Below are 17428 nucleotides of genomic sequence, written 5' to 3'. Positions count from 1 at the left end.
AGATGACTATATTTTAAGCAACAACATAAGGTTGTAGCAATATTTTACTGTAAGCTTAAGTTATTATAATATGGAAATTTCAATTGATTTGAAACTTTAATTTGTTAAAAGTTATCTGTTAAAAACTACTTTTTTGTGTTATATTCTTAACTATTTTAATTGTTAATACTTAATAGAATAATTATCTAAATATTGATCAAGGCATCAACAACTAGAAAATATCAATAATTAAATATATATGTACACATACATACACACACCCCTCCCTCCAATAGGCTTCAAGGCACCTTACTCTCTTCACAATGATTCATGGGTCTTCCCTGTGAGAAGTGCTGTAGTGAGCATGAACTCTGAAGCCAGACTCTCTGGGTTTGAATCGTGGCATGGTCTGCCACTTATCACTTACCAGTGTTATTATGGACAGATTATTTAACTTCCATCTGCCTAAATGTCATCATCCTAAAATCTAGAAGCCCTGCCTCAGAGGATTATTAATGATCCTATTTAAAGTACTTTGAACAGTACCTTACACATAGTAAATATGGTACGTGTTCGAGGAAAAATGAATTGTTTCTATTTGCATTCTTTTAGATAACAGTGTATTTAGGAGATGTTAAATGTAAAACAACATTTATACTATGTTAATATTAAGGGCTAAATTGTATTGGTAACAATTTCTGAAGAATCATTATCTCAAGCAATGGTATTCAAATAGTATTCTAAGAATAGAATTCTGTGGAGAACTTGAGGGGGTCCTCAGCAATGGTTCATTTCAAATTCAAATTTTAAAAAGTAGCCCTGGCCGGTTGGCTCAGTGGTAGAGCGTCGGCCTGGCGTGCAGAAGTCCCGGGTTCAATTCCCGGCCAGGGCACACAGGAGAAGCGCCCATCTACTTCTCCACCCCTCCCCCTCTCCTTCCTCTCTGTCTCTCTCTTCCCCTCCCGAAGCCGAGGCTCCATTGGAGCAAAGATGGCCTGGGCGCTGGGGATGGTTCCTTGGCCTCTGCCCCAGGCGCTAGAGTGGCTCTGGTTGCAACAGAGCGACGCCCTGGAGGGGCAGAGCATCGCCCCCTGGTGGGCAGAGCGTTGCCCCCTGGTGGGCATGTCGGGTGGATCCCGGTCAGGCGCATGCGGGAGTCTGTCTGACTGTCTCTCCCCGTTTCCAGCTTCAGAAAAATACAAAAAAAAAAAAAAAAAAAATTTAAAAAGTAGTTTTAATTTTAAAAAATATCACCTGGCTTAATTAAATACCAAGCAAGATTCAGAACTCATCTTTCTTTCCCATGACAGTATCCATTACAATAAAAAAAGAAATAGTATGTCAAATTGTGATAGTACTGTACTAAATATTTTAAAATGTATGATTTAGGCCTTGCTTGACTTTTAAAATTAGGTCTTGCCTGACTTTTAAAATTATAATCAAGAATGTCAATGATTAATAGATAATGTTTGAGATACTTAGAAAAAAAATTTTCTCCTATTTGTGAAATACTTGTACAATTTAACTAAAATTTCCCGAGATTCTAGTTAAATTGCTGTAATAGTTAACTGTTCCTATTTTCACCTTCTTATTTGTGAGTCAGGATTTTCTTCACACTGGACTACTAAAACACAGAAATAATCTGGATGTTCTTTAAAACAGACTTATTCTTCTACACTGAAATTTATAGTAAGTAAATATTATAAATTCAAAATTATAATAAATTAAAAATAAGTTTATAATAAACCTGAACCTCCGTTTTCCTTAAGTATTGAGGTTTTGTAAAATTTCATTTGAAAGAGATATTCTACTGCCAAAACCATTTGTCAACCAGTGGCTTAAAAGTAGTCTGAGCAATTGGAAATCTAAATCAATCTTATTTCTGTCTAATATAACAGAAAGAAAAATGTTAACACTTAAAAAATTTTAAGATACAGAATGAAACTTGTAAGACATTGAAACAGTTCTTTCCTAAAGAAACAACTATATTTTGCACCAGGAAGCATTGTAAAATAAATTAAAATAACAAAAAGTCATTAATCCAGGCTTTCCACTTTACAGATTAAAAAAATTAAGGCACAAGAAACGACTTGTTCTAAATCACAAAGAAGTGATAGAGAGAGGATGCATAATTGAATTTTTTCAATCTACTGCATACTTAAAAAAAAAAAAAAAACAACCCCAGAAACTAACAACATAGTTTCTATTTTTTCTAGATTCTGAGTATGTACCTAAAATTGGAAACCAGCAAAATAGTTGAAAACATTGCTACTTTGTTAAAGCAAGTGTAGAAAAATGCTAGTTGATGAATGAACACACACTTTTCCTGGGGGTGATGAAAGCACCACTGCATCTAAACGGCAGCAGGAGAGTCTTCAATAGGGTCGTACACGTTAACTTAATTTTTCTTTTGTGATTTATGTATATTTTTAAGTTGGACATGATCTACCTTAACACATATATTTAATGGTGTTTTAAATGGAACTTTATTTCCTTACTTTCCACTTAGTACAGCCACCCCTACAGTGCTCCTGGGGGTAGACATAGTGGCAACAAAATTCCACTGGCGAGCCTGAGGGTCCCATCTCTCCACTGTGTTCAGGTAGCTCCAGCCGTCATGCCCTCCAACTGCATACATCGGACCTTCCAACACAGCCACACCTACGAGGAGACAGGAGAGAAGTAATGACTTACAAATCACATTTTAACTAAAATGTAAGTACAATAAATTGCAAACATGCAAATTTAACTAAGTAAAAACTTATGATATCAACATCTGGTTTACTCAAAGCTCTTCTTGGTAGATAGGTGCAGGAGTGAGGGAGGGAAATAGCACTATAGTTTTGGTATTAAAAGTTTTAGAGGCAGTATTTTGAGGTTCAACAGTGGTAAGTTATTAAAAACTACATAAGATGTACATATTCCCATATTTAAAACATTTTTCAATAATATGGATTTAAGATATATTTGAGAAAGCATTTTTATTCCTTTCTGTCAATTAATTTAAACTGATGAGATTTTATTGTAGTTAGATTTGATACCACAATCTATTGATGAATCATCACAAGGGACCTGATCCAGATTCATTTGTTTTTTTTGAAAGAGAGAGGAAAGAAGGGAAAGAGAGCAAGACAGAGATAGAGTGGAGGGAAGAAAGAGTGGAGGGGAGAGAGAGAGAGGCATCAACTCATTTTTCCACTTAGTTGTGTACCCATTGATTGCTTCTCATATGTGCCCTGACAGGGGCTCAGACCGGTGACTCAGGATTGAGCCAGTGCTCTTGGGATCGAGCCAGCGACTTTAGCTCTCTGGGATGACGCTTTATCCACTGTGCCTCCGGTCAGGGCTCATTTGTTCATTTATTCAACAAATATCTACTGAGTTTCTAAGTCTCAGGCATTTAACAGAACATAATAGATAAGGGCTCTACCTTCATAGACATAATATTTTAGTTAGGAAACAGAAAAAAAAATACATTTCGGTTATTGTTAAGGGCTAATAAAAACATGGAACTCAGGAGAGATCTCTCAAATAAAGTGACTTTTGGACAAACATGTAAGTGAAGTTAGGAAACCAGATATGGAGACATCTGGGGGAAGAGAAGGTGAGGTAAAGGAACAGTATATACAAAGGCCCCAGGGCATGCTGGGTATGTCTGTGGGACAGCAAAGGAGGCCTGTTTGGCTGGCTGGGTGAGTGAGGGGGAGAGTGTAGAAGATGAGGGAGAGTGTGGAGTCAGATCAATGCACAGTGGTTACAGCTATTGTAAGGACTTTGGATTTTATTCTAAATGAGACAGAGAGCTAGGAGAAGGTTTTGAGAAGAGCTGCGACATGGTCATAGTCAGGAACTTGAAAAGGGTCTGTACAATGGGGCTTGCCTTCTCTTGCTGCTTTTGAAATCTTGTGACTGCTGCCTGACCAGGTGGTGGCGCAGTGGATAGAGTGTCAGACTGGGATGCGGAGGACCCAGGTTTGAAACCACAAGGTCACTGGCTTGAGCACAGGCTCATCAGGCTTGAACATGGGCTCACCAGCTAGAGTGTGGGGTCGCTGGTTTGAGTGCGAGATCACAGACCATGGTCACTGGCTTCAGCCCAAAGGTTGCTGGCTTGAAGCCCAATGTCACTGGCTTCAGCCCAAGGTCGCTGGCTTGAGCAAGGGGTCACTTGCTCTGCTGTAGCCCCCTGGTCAAGGCACATATGAGAAAGCAATCAATGAAAAACTAAGGTGCTGCAACAAAGAATTGATGCTTCTCATCTCTCTCTCCCTTCCTGTCTGTCTGTCCCTCTCTCTGTCAAAAAAAAAAAAAAAAAAAAAAGAAAGAAATCCTGTGACTGCCACCATGTGGGCTAGCCTGCTAAATGATTAGGGCACTGATTCAGTGCCCTGTGCTGCTCAGGCCAACAATCTGCCTGGCACAACACACGTGACTGAAGCCATCCTGCCAACCTGTCAGCCTACCACAGACTAATGAGAAAACCCAGCAGAGATTACCCAAGACAGTCTAACACCCTAACCCGCGGATCCATGAACTAAATCGTTGCTTAATTTGTTTTTTTTTTTACAGGGACAGAGAGAGAGTCAGAGAGAGGGACAGACAGGGACAGACAGACAGGAACGGAGAGAGATGAGAAGCATCAATCATCAGTTTTTCTTTGCGACACCTTAGTTGTTCATTGATTGCTTCCTCATATGTGCCTTTGAGCACGGGCCTTCAGCAGACCGAGTAACCCCTTGCTCGAGACAGCAACCTTGGGTCCAAGCTGGTGAGCTTTTGCTCAAACCAGATGAGCCCGTGCTAAAACTGGTGACCTCGGGGTCTCGAACCTGGGTCCTCTGCATCCCAGTCGACATTCTATCCACTGCGCCACCACCTGGTCAGGCTTGTTGCTTAATTTTTACAGTAGTTTGTTATATAGCAAAGCTGGGTGGTACACATACATTTCAAGCCTCATTGAATTTTATTTCCACCTCCTTCACTATCATCAAACAATTCTTTCTATTTCACTTATGCTTTCTCCTACGAGAAAAGAGAAGTCTTCTGATACAAGATTCTTAAATTCTCTTATCATCTCAGAGTGAGCCCTCGGTTTCTTGAGGGTAAAGATAGTGTCTACCACATTTTTGCACACCTACAGAGCAAAGAGCATGGCACCTAGTACATGTGAATCACTGTCTTCTCAGGGAATTACTGAATGCAAAAATGACAAGTCTCTGTCATTACATTCTCTGTGCCATCTTCAATATATATATATATATTTTTTTTGTATTTTTCTGAAGCTGGAAACGGGGAGAGACAGTCAGACAGACTCCCGCATGCACCGGACCGGGATCCACCCAGCACGCCCACCAGGGGCGACGCTCTGCCCACCAGGGGGCGTCACTCTGCCGCGACCAGAGCCACTCTAGCCCCTGGGGCAGGGGCCAAGGAGCCATCCCCAGCGCCCGGGGCCATCTTTGCTCCAATAGAGCCTCGGCTGCAGGAGGGGAAGAGAGAGACAGAGAGGAAGGAGGGGGGGTGGAGAAGCAAATGGGTGCTTCTCCTATGTGCCCTGGCCGGGAATCGAACCCTGGTCCCCCGCACGCCAGGCCGACGTTCTACCGCTGAGCCAACCGGCCAGGGCCTCTGTGCCATCTTCAAATTGTTCTGCACTTTACTTATTTCTGCTTAAAAACCATGGGATAGAGATGGGGAAAAAAAAAGCTAAAATTTTTAAATAAGCATTTCAATTAGCTTAGATAATACCAACTGTCAACACAAAACACGCAACAAAGGTGTTTTGTCCGTCCATCATGCTACACTAAATACTGTATTCATGTTTTCAGTAGTACTAGTTGCACACATACATTTATGTATACACTTGTCTTCTCTGCTCCTACTTTTCAGATGACAGAACACATGCGCAGGGATGCTTGGGGACCGCGGCTGACTCCGCAGCTGCCACTGGTCTTCTGACTGGCACAGAATGTAAGATGCCGGGGATGCCTAACACATGTCATTATGAACAAATTTACAGGTATACTCACCAAGGCCATGCCTATGTGTGGACATAGGAGGCATCACACTCCAAGTTTTTGTTTTGGGATTGTAGCATTCTACAGTATTCAGAGTCTTCAATCCGTCTCTTCCTCCAACCACATACAGTTTGTCATCTAACACTGCAACACCGAATTGCAGCCTCCTCCCGTTCATATTTGCGACAGGAGTCCACATATTTGTACGGAGATCATACTTTTCAATGCTTGTTGCTCCTTAATGGTCATATATAAAAGTTATGGAAAGAAAAATTTCACTATGAGTGAGTATTTTATGAAATTATATATATAAAAGTATAATTTTATTAGCATTGACAACAGTTCTTTCATTATATTCCAATAAGCCCTTGCATGATCTGGCCCTTGCTTATATCTCTCATCTTGTCTGTTAATATTTCCCAGGACATACATCCCCTACTGTTCTTTCAGGGCGTACACTACACTCTACTATTAAGAGACAAGTGAAAAGGATTATCTGTCAAAGAAGGCTAAGGAGCACTAGCTAGAAGTGGAAGGAAAAACAGGTTAGCTGAGTGTCATGGAAGCCAAAGGCAAAAAGTTTACAGCAAGTAGGACCATGAACAGCATCAAATGCTACTTAAGAGGGTCAAGCAAGATGGAAACTAAAAAAAAGTATACTGGATTTAGTTACATGGAGGTCACTGGTGACTTGAAGGAGAGTCCCTTGCTTGGGTGATTGAGACAGGACTGGGACGTGAGGAAATAGAGACAGTGAGCACAGATGATTCTTCAGAGAAGCGGGCCATGAAAAAAGAGAGGAGAGAAAGATAGGAATTACTAGATGGGTTGAGGGAGGTTTTGTCTTGTTTTGCTTTTAAAACGAGAAAAACTTGAGTTTGCTTAAATGATAATGGGAAAGATCTAGTTATAAGGTAAGAAGCTGAAAATACAGGAGATGGTGGGATCCTGAGAGGCAGGAAAGGGCAGTTGCAGAGCACAGGTGAGGGGCTGGCTTCCCTGGGGGGAGAGAGGATACACATTCTGTCGCCACCACGGAGGACAGGGTCACGTGCTTCGGGAACTATGAGAATGGGAAGTTCCAGGAATACTGCCTGATGGTGTCTACATTTTTTAAAAAAGAATTAGAAATTCAAAGAACTCTTGTTCTCTTTATGAAGTGAGACCACTGGAGTTGAGGGGGAAAAAAAGTCCTATCCCTCTAACAACAAGACAAAACAAAACAAAAATACCCAACTCCCCAGGCACGAAGAGTTTATATAGTGTCTACTTTATTCCCCTTTCTAAGCTTCTAATATAACACCCAATCAGTGAGATTCTTATACTTACAATCAAGACACACATTTATCCTAAAGTATTTGTTACAAGTAGGTCATCAGAGCATTAATACTATTAATAGTCTCCTAAAATTAGAAGTAGTTTTATTATATATTATCATATTTTATCATTATCAGTTATTTTTTATTCACTTTACAAAAATTTTAAGTTATTTGAAATAAAAACCAAGTATTTTTTCATCTCTATATTCTCATAGGGCCATATAATATACCATTGTATATAGTAGCTGTTCAGAAAAAAAATTGAATTTAAATAATCTTTCTTTATAATTTTTAGCTATAAGATTTCACTCATACACTCAGATTATTTTATGTAACAGTATACTTGACATCATTCCAAATTTGATCTTAAAAACTTCCTTTATTAAATAAAAAGGCAATGCCAATAATTTTCCCTCACTAATGAATTTAAGAAATATTTAATTTTTCTTTTATATCTAGTTCACTAGATTTAGTAACTAAAATTTCTTTTGCTAATATAAAACATAATTCTTACATAAAATTTTAAAATAGTGTCTGAAACATGTATCTTAAAAATACATATCAAAGCATAACAAAATTCTAACTGAAAAATTTTATGTAAAAGTTTAGAACTTCCCTAATTTATGTTGAATAATTAACCTTCAAAAACAGTAAGCACCGGCTCTGAGTAGGCAGTATGCGTGGTGTTTGTTCAATCATTATTACAGTTAATAACAACTGTTGCAAGAATGGTACAAAGAATTCCCAGATGCCCTTGGCCCAGATTTCCCAAATGTTTATGTTTTATGACATTTTTTTCTATGCATGTATGGTTTCCCCCCCTGAACTGTTTAAGAGTACATTGCAGAAGTGATGCCCCTGTACTCTGAAATACTTCAGTGTATTTTCCTCAAAACAAAAAATTCTCTTATAAAACCAGAGCATAATCACCAAAATCTGGAAATGAACATTTATACAATGCTGATATCTAATCAGACTTTATTTGGATTTTGTCTTTTGTTCCAGTTAAGTCCTTTACAGCAAAAAACAAACAAAAAAACAAAAGACCAACCCAAGAATATACACTATAACAGTTGTTATATCTTCTTAGTCTCTTGTAATCTGAAACAATTCCTATATCTTTTCTGTACTTGTGTGACATTGATTATTTTGGAATACTACAGACAGACTAGTTACTTTGTAGTATGTCTCTCAACTTGGATTTGTCTGTTTGTCATGAATAAATTCAGATTACACACTTTTGCAAGGATACCACACATGTGCATTGAATTCTTCTCTGTGCATCTTATAAAATGCACATGCTGCTGGTTAGTCTCATTACTGGCAGTACAACCTTTGATTATTTGGTTAAGGTGCTGTGTGCCAGATTTCTCCACTGTAAAGATACTATTTTACCCTTTGTAACTAATAAACAGGTGGTTGGGAGATCCTTTGAGGCTTAATATCCTTCATCTACTAGTCTAGCATCCACTGATGATTCTTATAATCCTATCTTTGCTTCTGTATTTATTAGTTGGCATTCTACTATAAAGAAGAACTTTCCCTTCTCTCTTCTTTATTTAAATCAGTGTAGTCATGAATCCTTATTGATTTAATAGGTTATAATCTTTTACTATCATTATTTATTTTGACGCTGAAATTATCCTAGATTGGACAATGGTAGCCCTACAAACTGTGCTCCGTGACCATTAGCTATCATTCTTTGAGTACTTCTTACTTTCTGGCTCTACAAGATGTTCTAGACTTATCTTATACTTCTTCTAACCTAATGCTAGAGACAGCCATTTCTCCAAAGAGCTCTTGGGCCATATTTATTACTAATTAAAACTTATTTCTTCTGTTTCTCCAAATAAAAGATTATTTAATACCTTTTGTTGAGTCCATTCCTCCAACAGCAAATAATGTACCAACAGTTGATTTCCTAGGTTTTGTCCGAGGACTTTGTAACATGGGTCGTCTCTCTGGTAATAAGTGATACTTCATTGCTTCCATAATTAGTTTCTGACATTCTATATCATCTCGAAAAAGTGCATTATTTTCCATGTCTGCCAGGAACTAGAAAAATAAAAAGAGTATGTATACCGAATGACCAAGAAAATGGTAAGGGTAAAAGAATGAATTATATAGTTCACAAATGAAAATGATCTCATTTTTTAAAAATCCAAGTCTGGACATCTACAGTGTGTCCATAAAGTCATGGTGCACTTTTGACCAGTCACAGGAAAGCAACAAAAGATGACAGAAATGTGAAATCTGCACCAAATAAAAAGAAAACTCTCCCAGTTTCATACCTATTCGGTGCAGTTCGATGTGGGCTCACGCACAGATTTTTTAGGGCTCCTTAGATAGCTATCCTGTATAGGCTCTACAGACTCGTCACTGACTGATGGCCTACCAGAACGGGGTTTCTCCACCAAACTGCCGGTTTCCTTCAACTGCTTATCCCACTGAGTAATGTTATTCCTACATGGTGGCACTTTGTTATAAACACACCGATATTCATGTTGCACTTTTATCACGGATTTGAATTTAGCAAGTCACAGAACACACTGAACTTTCCTCTGTACCGTCCACATCTCGAATGGCATGGCCGTGGGCTGCTCCGCTGTATACACGGTGTACCATCATCATCTGCGCATGCGCACATGCTGCCACATTATCCTACAGAAACTAGGAGGGTTTTCCTTTTATTTGGTGCAGATTTCACATTTCTATCGTTTTGTTGCTTTCCTGTGACCAGTCAAAAGTGCACGATGACTTTACGGACACATTGTATTTTTAAGTAAAATACACAACATTTACAAGATTGACATTTTAAATTTCATTGAAAATCACAAACTGTGAGGGATAAACAGTATGCTCTAAAATCTTAATAGTGCTTATTTCTGGATAGTAGGGAAACAAACTGGTGCTTTTTAAATAGTATTATTTTTTACTACTTTTCTATATTTTGCAGTTTTTCTGAAATAAATCATTTTACTTTCTTAATTCTGAATAATTTTAACTGAAGAGGAATAATTATAAGTTGACTAATCAGATTGCATTTATCTGTCCTCATGAAACAATCTTCAAACAACAGCAAAAACAAAATTTCTTAAGGGGCAAAGAACTCTAACTTGCAATTATTCTAAAAGAATTAAAATCTTTTGTGAGCCACTGAATCCTATTTTTTTACTTATGTAGTTTAATGTAAATGCACACACCCTTCCTTTAAAAATGCATTTCCAAATAGAGTATGCATTGAAGAATACTTTTATTTTCTCTCAGATGGATAGCCAGTTCTGTACAAGTACCATTTATTAAGTAATCTCCTTCATTTCCAACTGAATAGATGGTCATATATTACATTCTCACAAACAGATCTCAGGATATGTGAGATCTATTTTTTGATTCTTTATTCTGTTCCATTGATCTTATTTGTCAATGCCCATTCTAATACCATATATTTTTAGTGTTTTCATAGCATTTCTGAATATCTGATATAAATTAACCTCACTTTCATTTTCATAGTTTTCTTATCTATGTTTGAGTCGTTACTTTCCATATAAACTTGAGATAAATTTATCTCATTCCTCTTCACCATCTTGATCCTGTTGGAATTTTAAAAGGAATTGCATTACATTTATTTATTAATTTTGGGAGAATTTACATTTCTATGCTATTAAGTTTTTCTGTTTAAGAAGTTTTTCCATTTGTTGTATAGCTTTCTTCATATAGATCCTGTGTCTGTCTTTTATTAAATGTATATTTCTATTGCTATTGGAAATGGATTTTAAAATTTGTTTTACACATTTTTTTATTGAGAGATAAATCTATTGATTATTGTATACCTATATTATAACCTACAATTTACCACATTCCGTTACAAACCTCTACCTATTCGGAATATAATAACTATCACTAAATAGGGATAGTAACTATCTTTTTTTTTATTAAGTGAGAGACAGGGAGGCAGAGAGATAGACTACCACATGTGTCCCCACTGGGATCCACCTGGCAACCCCCATCTGGGGCCACTACTCTGTTGCTTGGCCATAAAGCCATCCTTAGTGCCTGGGTCAACTTGCTCGAACCATTCAAGCCATGGCTGTGGGAGGAGAAGAGGGGGGGGGGAGAGAGAGAGAGAGGGAGAGAGAGAGAAAGCAGATGGTCACATCTCCTGTGTGCCCTGACCAGGAATCAAACCCGGACTTCTACATGCTGGGCCAATGCTCCACCACTGAGCCAACTGGCCAGGGCTGGCCATCTTTTTCTAACCTGTATGCCAATTATTCCATTTTATTTTATTATTGCAATTGCTAAACCCTTCCAAACAATGTTAGATAATTGGAGTGATATAGAATATTTTTGTTTCTGGTTTGAATTTATATGGCTTTAGTGTTTCACTATCTAGGACAATAGTTGTTGTAGCATTAGGACTCCATCTTCATTATGAATAGGTTGCTTTCTTCTCTACCCATGTTACTTTAGCGTTTTAAAATTAGGAATGATTGCCAATTCCCCCCCCCCCCCATGCAATGCTTTATATATCTATTGATTTGATCATATGGCTTTTTTGCCTTTAAATTATTAATATAATTACTATTTACCTTGACAAATTTCCTAAAACCCAACCATTTCTCTATGACTAGAAAAAGACCTTCATGGTCTTCCTTTTGATACTCTACAGGATTGCATCTGATAAGATAATTTACATATCACGATATTTTACATATCATATAATTCACCATTTTAAAGTATACAATTCAGTGTTTTTTAGTAAATTTACCAAGTTATGCAACCATTACCTTAAAACAGTTTTGGAACATTTCATCACCTCAATTAGGTCATGCCTGTTTAACTGTTTATTTTTGTTTCCATCTCCTATCCCAAGCACCAATCTGTCTTAATAGATCTGCCCTTTTAGATGTTTTATATAAATAAAATCATACAATACGTGGTCTCTTGTGTTGTTGTTTTTTTTAAATTGAGCATTGAGATCCATTCATGGTTAGCATGTATTAGTACTTCATTTCTTTTTATTGTAGAATAACATTCCATTGTATGGTTGTACCACATTTTGTCTGTTCATCAGCTGACAGACCATTAAGTTGTTCCCAGTTTTTGGAAATTATGAATAAAGCTCTTAGGAATATTCGTGTGCAAGTCTTCAAGTAAATATATATGTTTTCATTTCTCTTGTGTAGATAGCTAGGAGTAGAATTGCTTGGTGAGATAATAAATTTATGTTAACTTTTTATGAAACTGCCAAACTGTTTTCCAGGGTGGTTTTATATTTTATACTCTCACCAGCAATATATGAGAGTTCCTGTTTCTTCACATTCTCACCAACAAATGTTACTATCTCCTTTTATTCTAGCCATTTGAGCGCCTGGGAAATAACTTCGCATTTCCTTAATGACTAACAAGGTTGAGAATATGTTCATATTTTGAGAATGGAAGAAAAGGCGGAGTTTCCAACAAAATACACTATACAATGTCTGTGGCATTTGCAAACTGATAACAGCTTGCTAAAGGCCAAGAAGCCAAATGAAGTCGTAAATCTCAGGACCTATGCTATAGTTTACATTTTGGTATTAATTATTCCATATTTTCCTATGTACACAACATACAGTTATACTTGCTCTAGAAACCATGAATAACATTGAGTTGACTCATTTAGATTAATCTTAACATTTATATTACTTCTGTATAATTACTTTAGTCCTTTCTAAATAAAAATGTGAAAAAATTATAGAAAGCAAAGTCTTGAGAGACTTAATAGTTACTGGAATTTGAAGTAAAACATATTTCTTAGCATGCTGACAGTTTCTATAAATTATGAATAAATATGATTAATTATATATAGTTTTCCTCCTGAAGGCATTAATTATATTTAAGTAGAGGGATAAAAGTAATAGAAGAAAATATAAAGCCATTAATCCAAGCATCAGATTAATCAAATGGAAGTTACCAGAAATTATCTGGAAAATCATTCAGAAGGCACTGAGAGAGAACTACAAAATATGAACTCGGGTATATTTTACATTTTAGGTGAATATCATGTGCCTTCTCTGCCATAAAAGAATGACAAATTACTAAAATGAAAGCATTTTGAAAATAGAAGAAATGTTTAATTTTGTAAATTTTTATCTTTACTTACATACTTGTTCAACATATTACTATTTCTCTAAAACTGTCCCTATTCCAAAATAGTTTCCTGAGCCCACACAGCCCAGCTGGCTCACTTCTTCCATGGCTCACATCTTCTACCTCTGTGACTTTCTAAATAAACTTTTTCTTGCATTTGAGTCTTGGTTCTGAATTCTTTCTTAGCCAAACTCAAGGAACAAGATCTAACACCAGGTGTCATTTGCCTAATTACATCTCTATGTGGCTTCTTCTGTAAATCCTTGGTTATGTCTTCTTTCTATTTGGCCAGTCTTTGGTTGATTATTCAGGTTGATTGTTCTATATTTTAGTTGTAATTCCAGTTTGGTCCTGGGTGAAGGAGAGTGTAACATCCACCTACTTTGCTGCTTTGGATCTCTTCATACCATTATTATTTGTAGCTCATTTTTTTTCACAGGGCACTTTTCTGATCCTCATAATAATACTGTGAGATGGTCAGAGAGGATGTTATCTCTACTTGACAGATGAAGAAACTGTGGTGTGTGCATATACTAGTCACAGACTTAAAATCTCAGAGCTGGAACTATTATCATGTCTCATTAATTTGTATTTCACCTTTTAGTAAATACTTAATAAATGGCAAATGAATTAATTTAAAATTTCCGGTTCCTGGTATAGCTAGCTTGTTTTCTAAAAATTTTATTTATTCATTTTAGAGAGAGGGGACAGAGAGAGAAGCCGAGAGAGAGAGAAGGGGGGAGGAGCAGGAAGCATCAACTCCCATACGTGCTTTGACCAGGCAAGCCTGGGGTTTTGAACCATCGACCTCAGCGTTCCAGGTCAATGCTTTTACCCATTGCGCTACCACAGGTCAGGCAGTAGCTAGCTTTTTTTTGTTTGTTTTGTTTTAAATTTTATTAGCAGCTTTACTAATTCTTCAATTGCTAGGATAGATTTATAGGGGAGTCAAATAAAATTATTAACCCCAGCCTGCCCAGGTGGTGGTGCAGTTGGTAGAATGTCAGACTGGGATGCGGAGGACCCAGGTTCAAGACCCCGAGGTCGCCAGCTTGAGCACGGGCTCATCTGGTTTGAGCAAAGCTCACCAGCTTGGACCCAAGGTCGCTGGCTTGAGCAAGGGGTTACTTGGTCTGCTGTAGCCCCACAGTCAAGGCACATATGAGAAAGCAATCAATGAACTAAGGTGTCGCAATGAAAAACTAATGATTGATGCTTCTCATCTCTGTTCCTGTTTGTATGTCCCTATCTATCCCTCTCTCTGACTCTGTCTCTGTAAAAATAAATAAATAAAAAATAAAATAAATTTATTAACCCCAAAGCAATAATGTTACTGAAGAGATGCAGCCAGACCTGCTGGGTTGAAAGCAGAAATAGATTTTTTTAGCTCACTATCTTTTCACTTAAACATGTTATAGGAATATATGTAAAATAACCCTAGGGAATAAAATAGTAAAAAATACCTACAGACAAGTATGTATTAATGCAACTAGCAAAATGAACACTTAAATTTTATTGAAATTATGACATTGTTTTTAAAATAATGAAAAATTGTTTACCTGTGGCGCAAGAAGCGGTAGCCTAATATAAGCCAAAAGTTTACTGAGATCTTTCCGTCTCTGTTCCAAATCGTGACGGACCCAAGTAAGAAGTGCATTTAATATTGTCTCCTCATTGGGAATGTTCATGTCATCACTGGCCAAGAGCTTTGCAATTTCACTGGCTGGTAATAATACAAATTCCTGGTTTCGAATGACTTCCATGAAATGTTCCTAGAGAAAAAAAAATTATATAAACAATACTGTTTTTTTCTGTCCATCAGTTTATTTTAGAGAAACTAAAAATTTTAAAATTATATGCCAATACACAGCTTATACTTTAGACCAGCGGTTCTCAACCTGTGGGTCGCGACCCTGGCGGGGGTAGAATTAAAGTGTTGCATCATCTATTACATTTAAAAAATGGACATGAGACTTTTAGGTATTGCTTGTTCAAGTTAGGGAATAGTTGTAGCATGTCTTTCAAAGGAAAATAAAAAATATATTAGACATTGAGATGTATGATATTCTAACATTAAAAGTTAGTTTAGATTTGTGGTTGTCCAAATACCTACATGAGCTTTGAAGCTCTTTCTCTTACTCGGAAATGGCCTCTGGGCTGGCTAGACTTCCCAAGACCATTCTAGACCCCAGAAGTCTTCTCAGACTCTGCCTGGGGAAGAGTACGTTTCCTTAGGACTATCCTAAAACCTAGTTGGTTTTTAAAATGTTATTTGTAAGACCATAAGGATTTTTAGGTCTGTTTTGAAAACTTCAATCCCTTATAATCTAATTTATGTACAAAATTCTATTGGCTTCAGGAAAAAGAGCCAAAGTAAAAGTGCTGACCTAGAATACACTGGGACTCCAGAACTTTATACTGAAGATGACTCAGTCCTGGCCACGTACTATCATCAGGCTCCTTTTTAATTTGAAATGGGAAACAGAAATGCTCTTAGAGCTGAGAGTGACTTTAACTAGGCTATTATGCTAAGCAATTTGAAGGGAAAGAAAACTTACTCTCTGGTATACAAAATTATAGCTCTTTCTTGTTTTCTCTTTTACTCTCCCCCTCCCTCCCTCCCTCTTTCCCTTCCTTCCTTTCTTTTCTTCCCTCCCTCCTTTCCTCACTCCCTTTCTTCTTTCATTTTTAGTTTTCTTTGAGAGACAGAGACAAAGAGAGACAGGAAGGGAGAGAGATGAGAAGCATCAACTCATAGTTGAGTCACTTTAGTTGTTCATTGATTGCTTCTCATATGTGCCTTGATCGGGGCCTGGGATTGAGTCAATGACCCGTTGCTCAAGCCAGCAAACTTGGGCTCAAGCCAGTGACCTTGGGATCATGTTGATAATCTCACACTCAAGCTGGTGACCCCATGCTCAAGCCAGATGAACCCACGCTCAATCTGACAACCTTGAAGGTTTCGAACCTGGGACCTAAGCATCCCAGGTTGATGCTCTATCTACCGTGTCACCATCAGTCAGGATCAAAATTACGTCTTGATGCATGACTTGATTACATGGTTATATAAATGCACATGCTAGATATAATGTCCCTTAATGTTAAAAAAAAATTAAGTTATTGATTTTAGAGAGAGAGGAAAGGGGAGAGAGTGAGGGAAGGAGAGGGAAAGAGAAAGACAGAGAGAAAGATTTGCTGTTCCACTTATTTATGTATTCATTGGTTGATTCTTGTAGGTGTGCTGGCCTGGGATCTAATTTGCACCCTAGGCATATTGATGCTTTAAATTAACTGAGCTATTGGCTAGGGCCTTACTGTTTTTCCTATACTTCCTAATGTATTATGACTATCTCAGCATACAAAGTCTTAGCAAAATAACTAAGGCTGTTTAAATTAGAGCATTAGAGTTACAGGTAAGGACTATCAATAATTATCTTCTATATTAAAATCAAAATTATATTTTCCATATAGTCTGCAGTAACCCTAGTTCGGTACTGATCTAAAATGTATCTTGGCTTGACATCCCTTTCTGTAGAAATTCTTAAGAGGAAAACCATACATGAATAATTAACTAAATTCAATTGCTTCAATTCATCATGATTTGCTAAAGATGCCAAAATGGATCTATTTTAAATGACTGATTATCATTTTCAGAAATATATTTTAATAAAACCCCAACATTGGAATGGCTTCAAGCAAACTGTTCTATGCCATTGCATACTGACATTATAAAATGATTTGGTGACACACAGCAAGAGCTATAAAAATGTTAAAGCTCTCAACCCAATTGTCACACTAGTATTTTAATCCTTAATAAATGATTCACAAGAGAAAAAATAGCTGATGTTTCTCTAATGATGCTTATTGGCATTATTATTTATAATAGTAAAAAATGGGAAATAGTCTAATAGTCTATAAGGGGTTGTAACTCAATTGACTATTAAGTAGGCATTAAAAATTTCAAAGACAAAGATCATATAGATA

General features: G+C 37.1%; 1 protein-coding gene across 7 annotated transcripts in view; it reads right to left on the bottom strand.

Moving 5' to 3' along the window:
* Positions 1-17428, bottom strand: part of KLHL5 (kelch like family member 5) — a 90519-nt gene that overhangs the window by 17276 nt on the left and 55815 nt on the right. For all 7 annotated transcript variants that reach the window (XM_066385083.1, XM_066385079.1, XM_066385077.1 and 4 more), the window contains 4 exons: positions 15004-15216; positions 9184-9370; positions 6009-6233; positions 2478-2640 (listed from right to left, as the gene is read on the bottom strand). In XM_066385083.1, the coding sequence (XP_066241180.1) occupies positions 2478-2640; positions 6009-6233; positions 9184-9370; positions 15004-15216 (788 nt within the window). The remainder of the gene's footprint in view (positions 1-2477; positions 2641-6008; positions 6234-9183; positions 9371-15003; positions 15217-17428) is intronic.

Source organism: Saccopteryx leptura, chromosome 5 (assembly GCF_036850995.1).
Source record: "Saccopteryx leptura isolate mSacLep1 chromosome 5, mSacLep1_pri_phased_curated, whole genome shotgun sequence".
NCBI classification, from domain to species: domain Eukaryota; kingdom Metazoa; phylum Chordata; class Mammalia; order Chiroptera; family Emballonuridae; genus Saccopteryx; species Saccopteryx leptura.
Note: the sequence above shows the minus strand (reverse complement) of the source record. Positions and strands in the feature narration are given on the sequence as shown.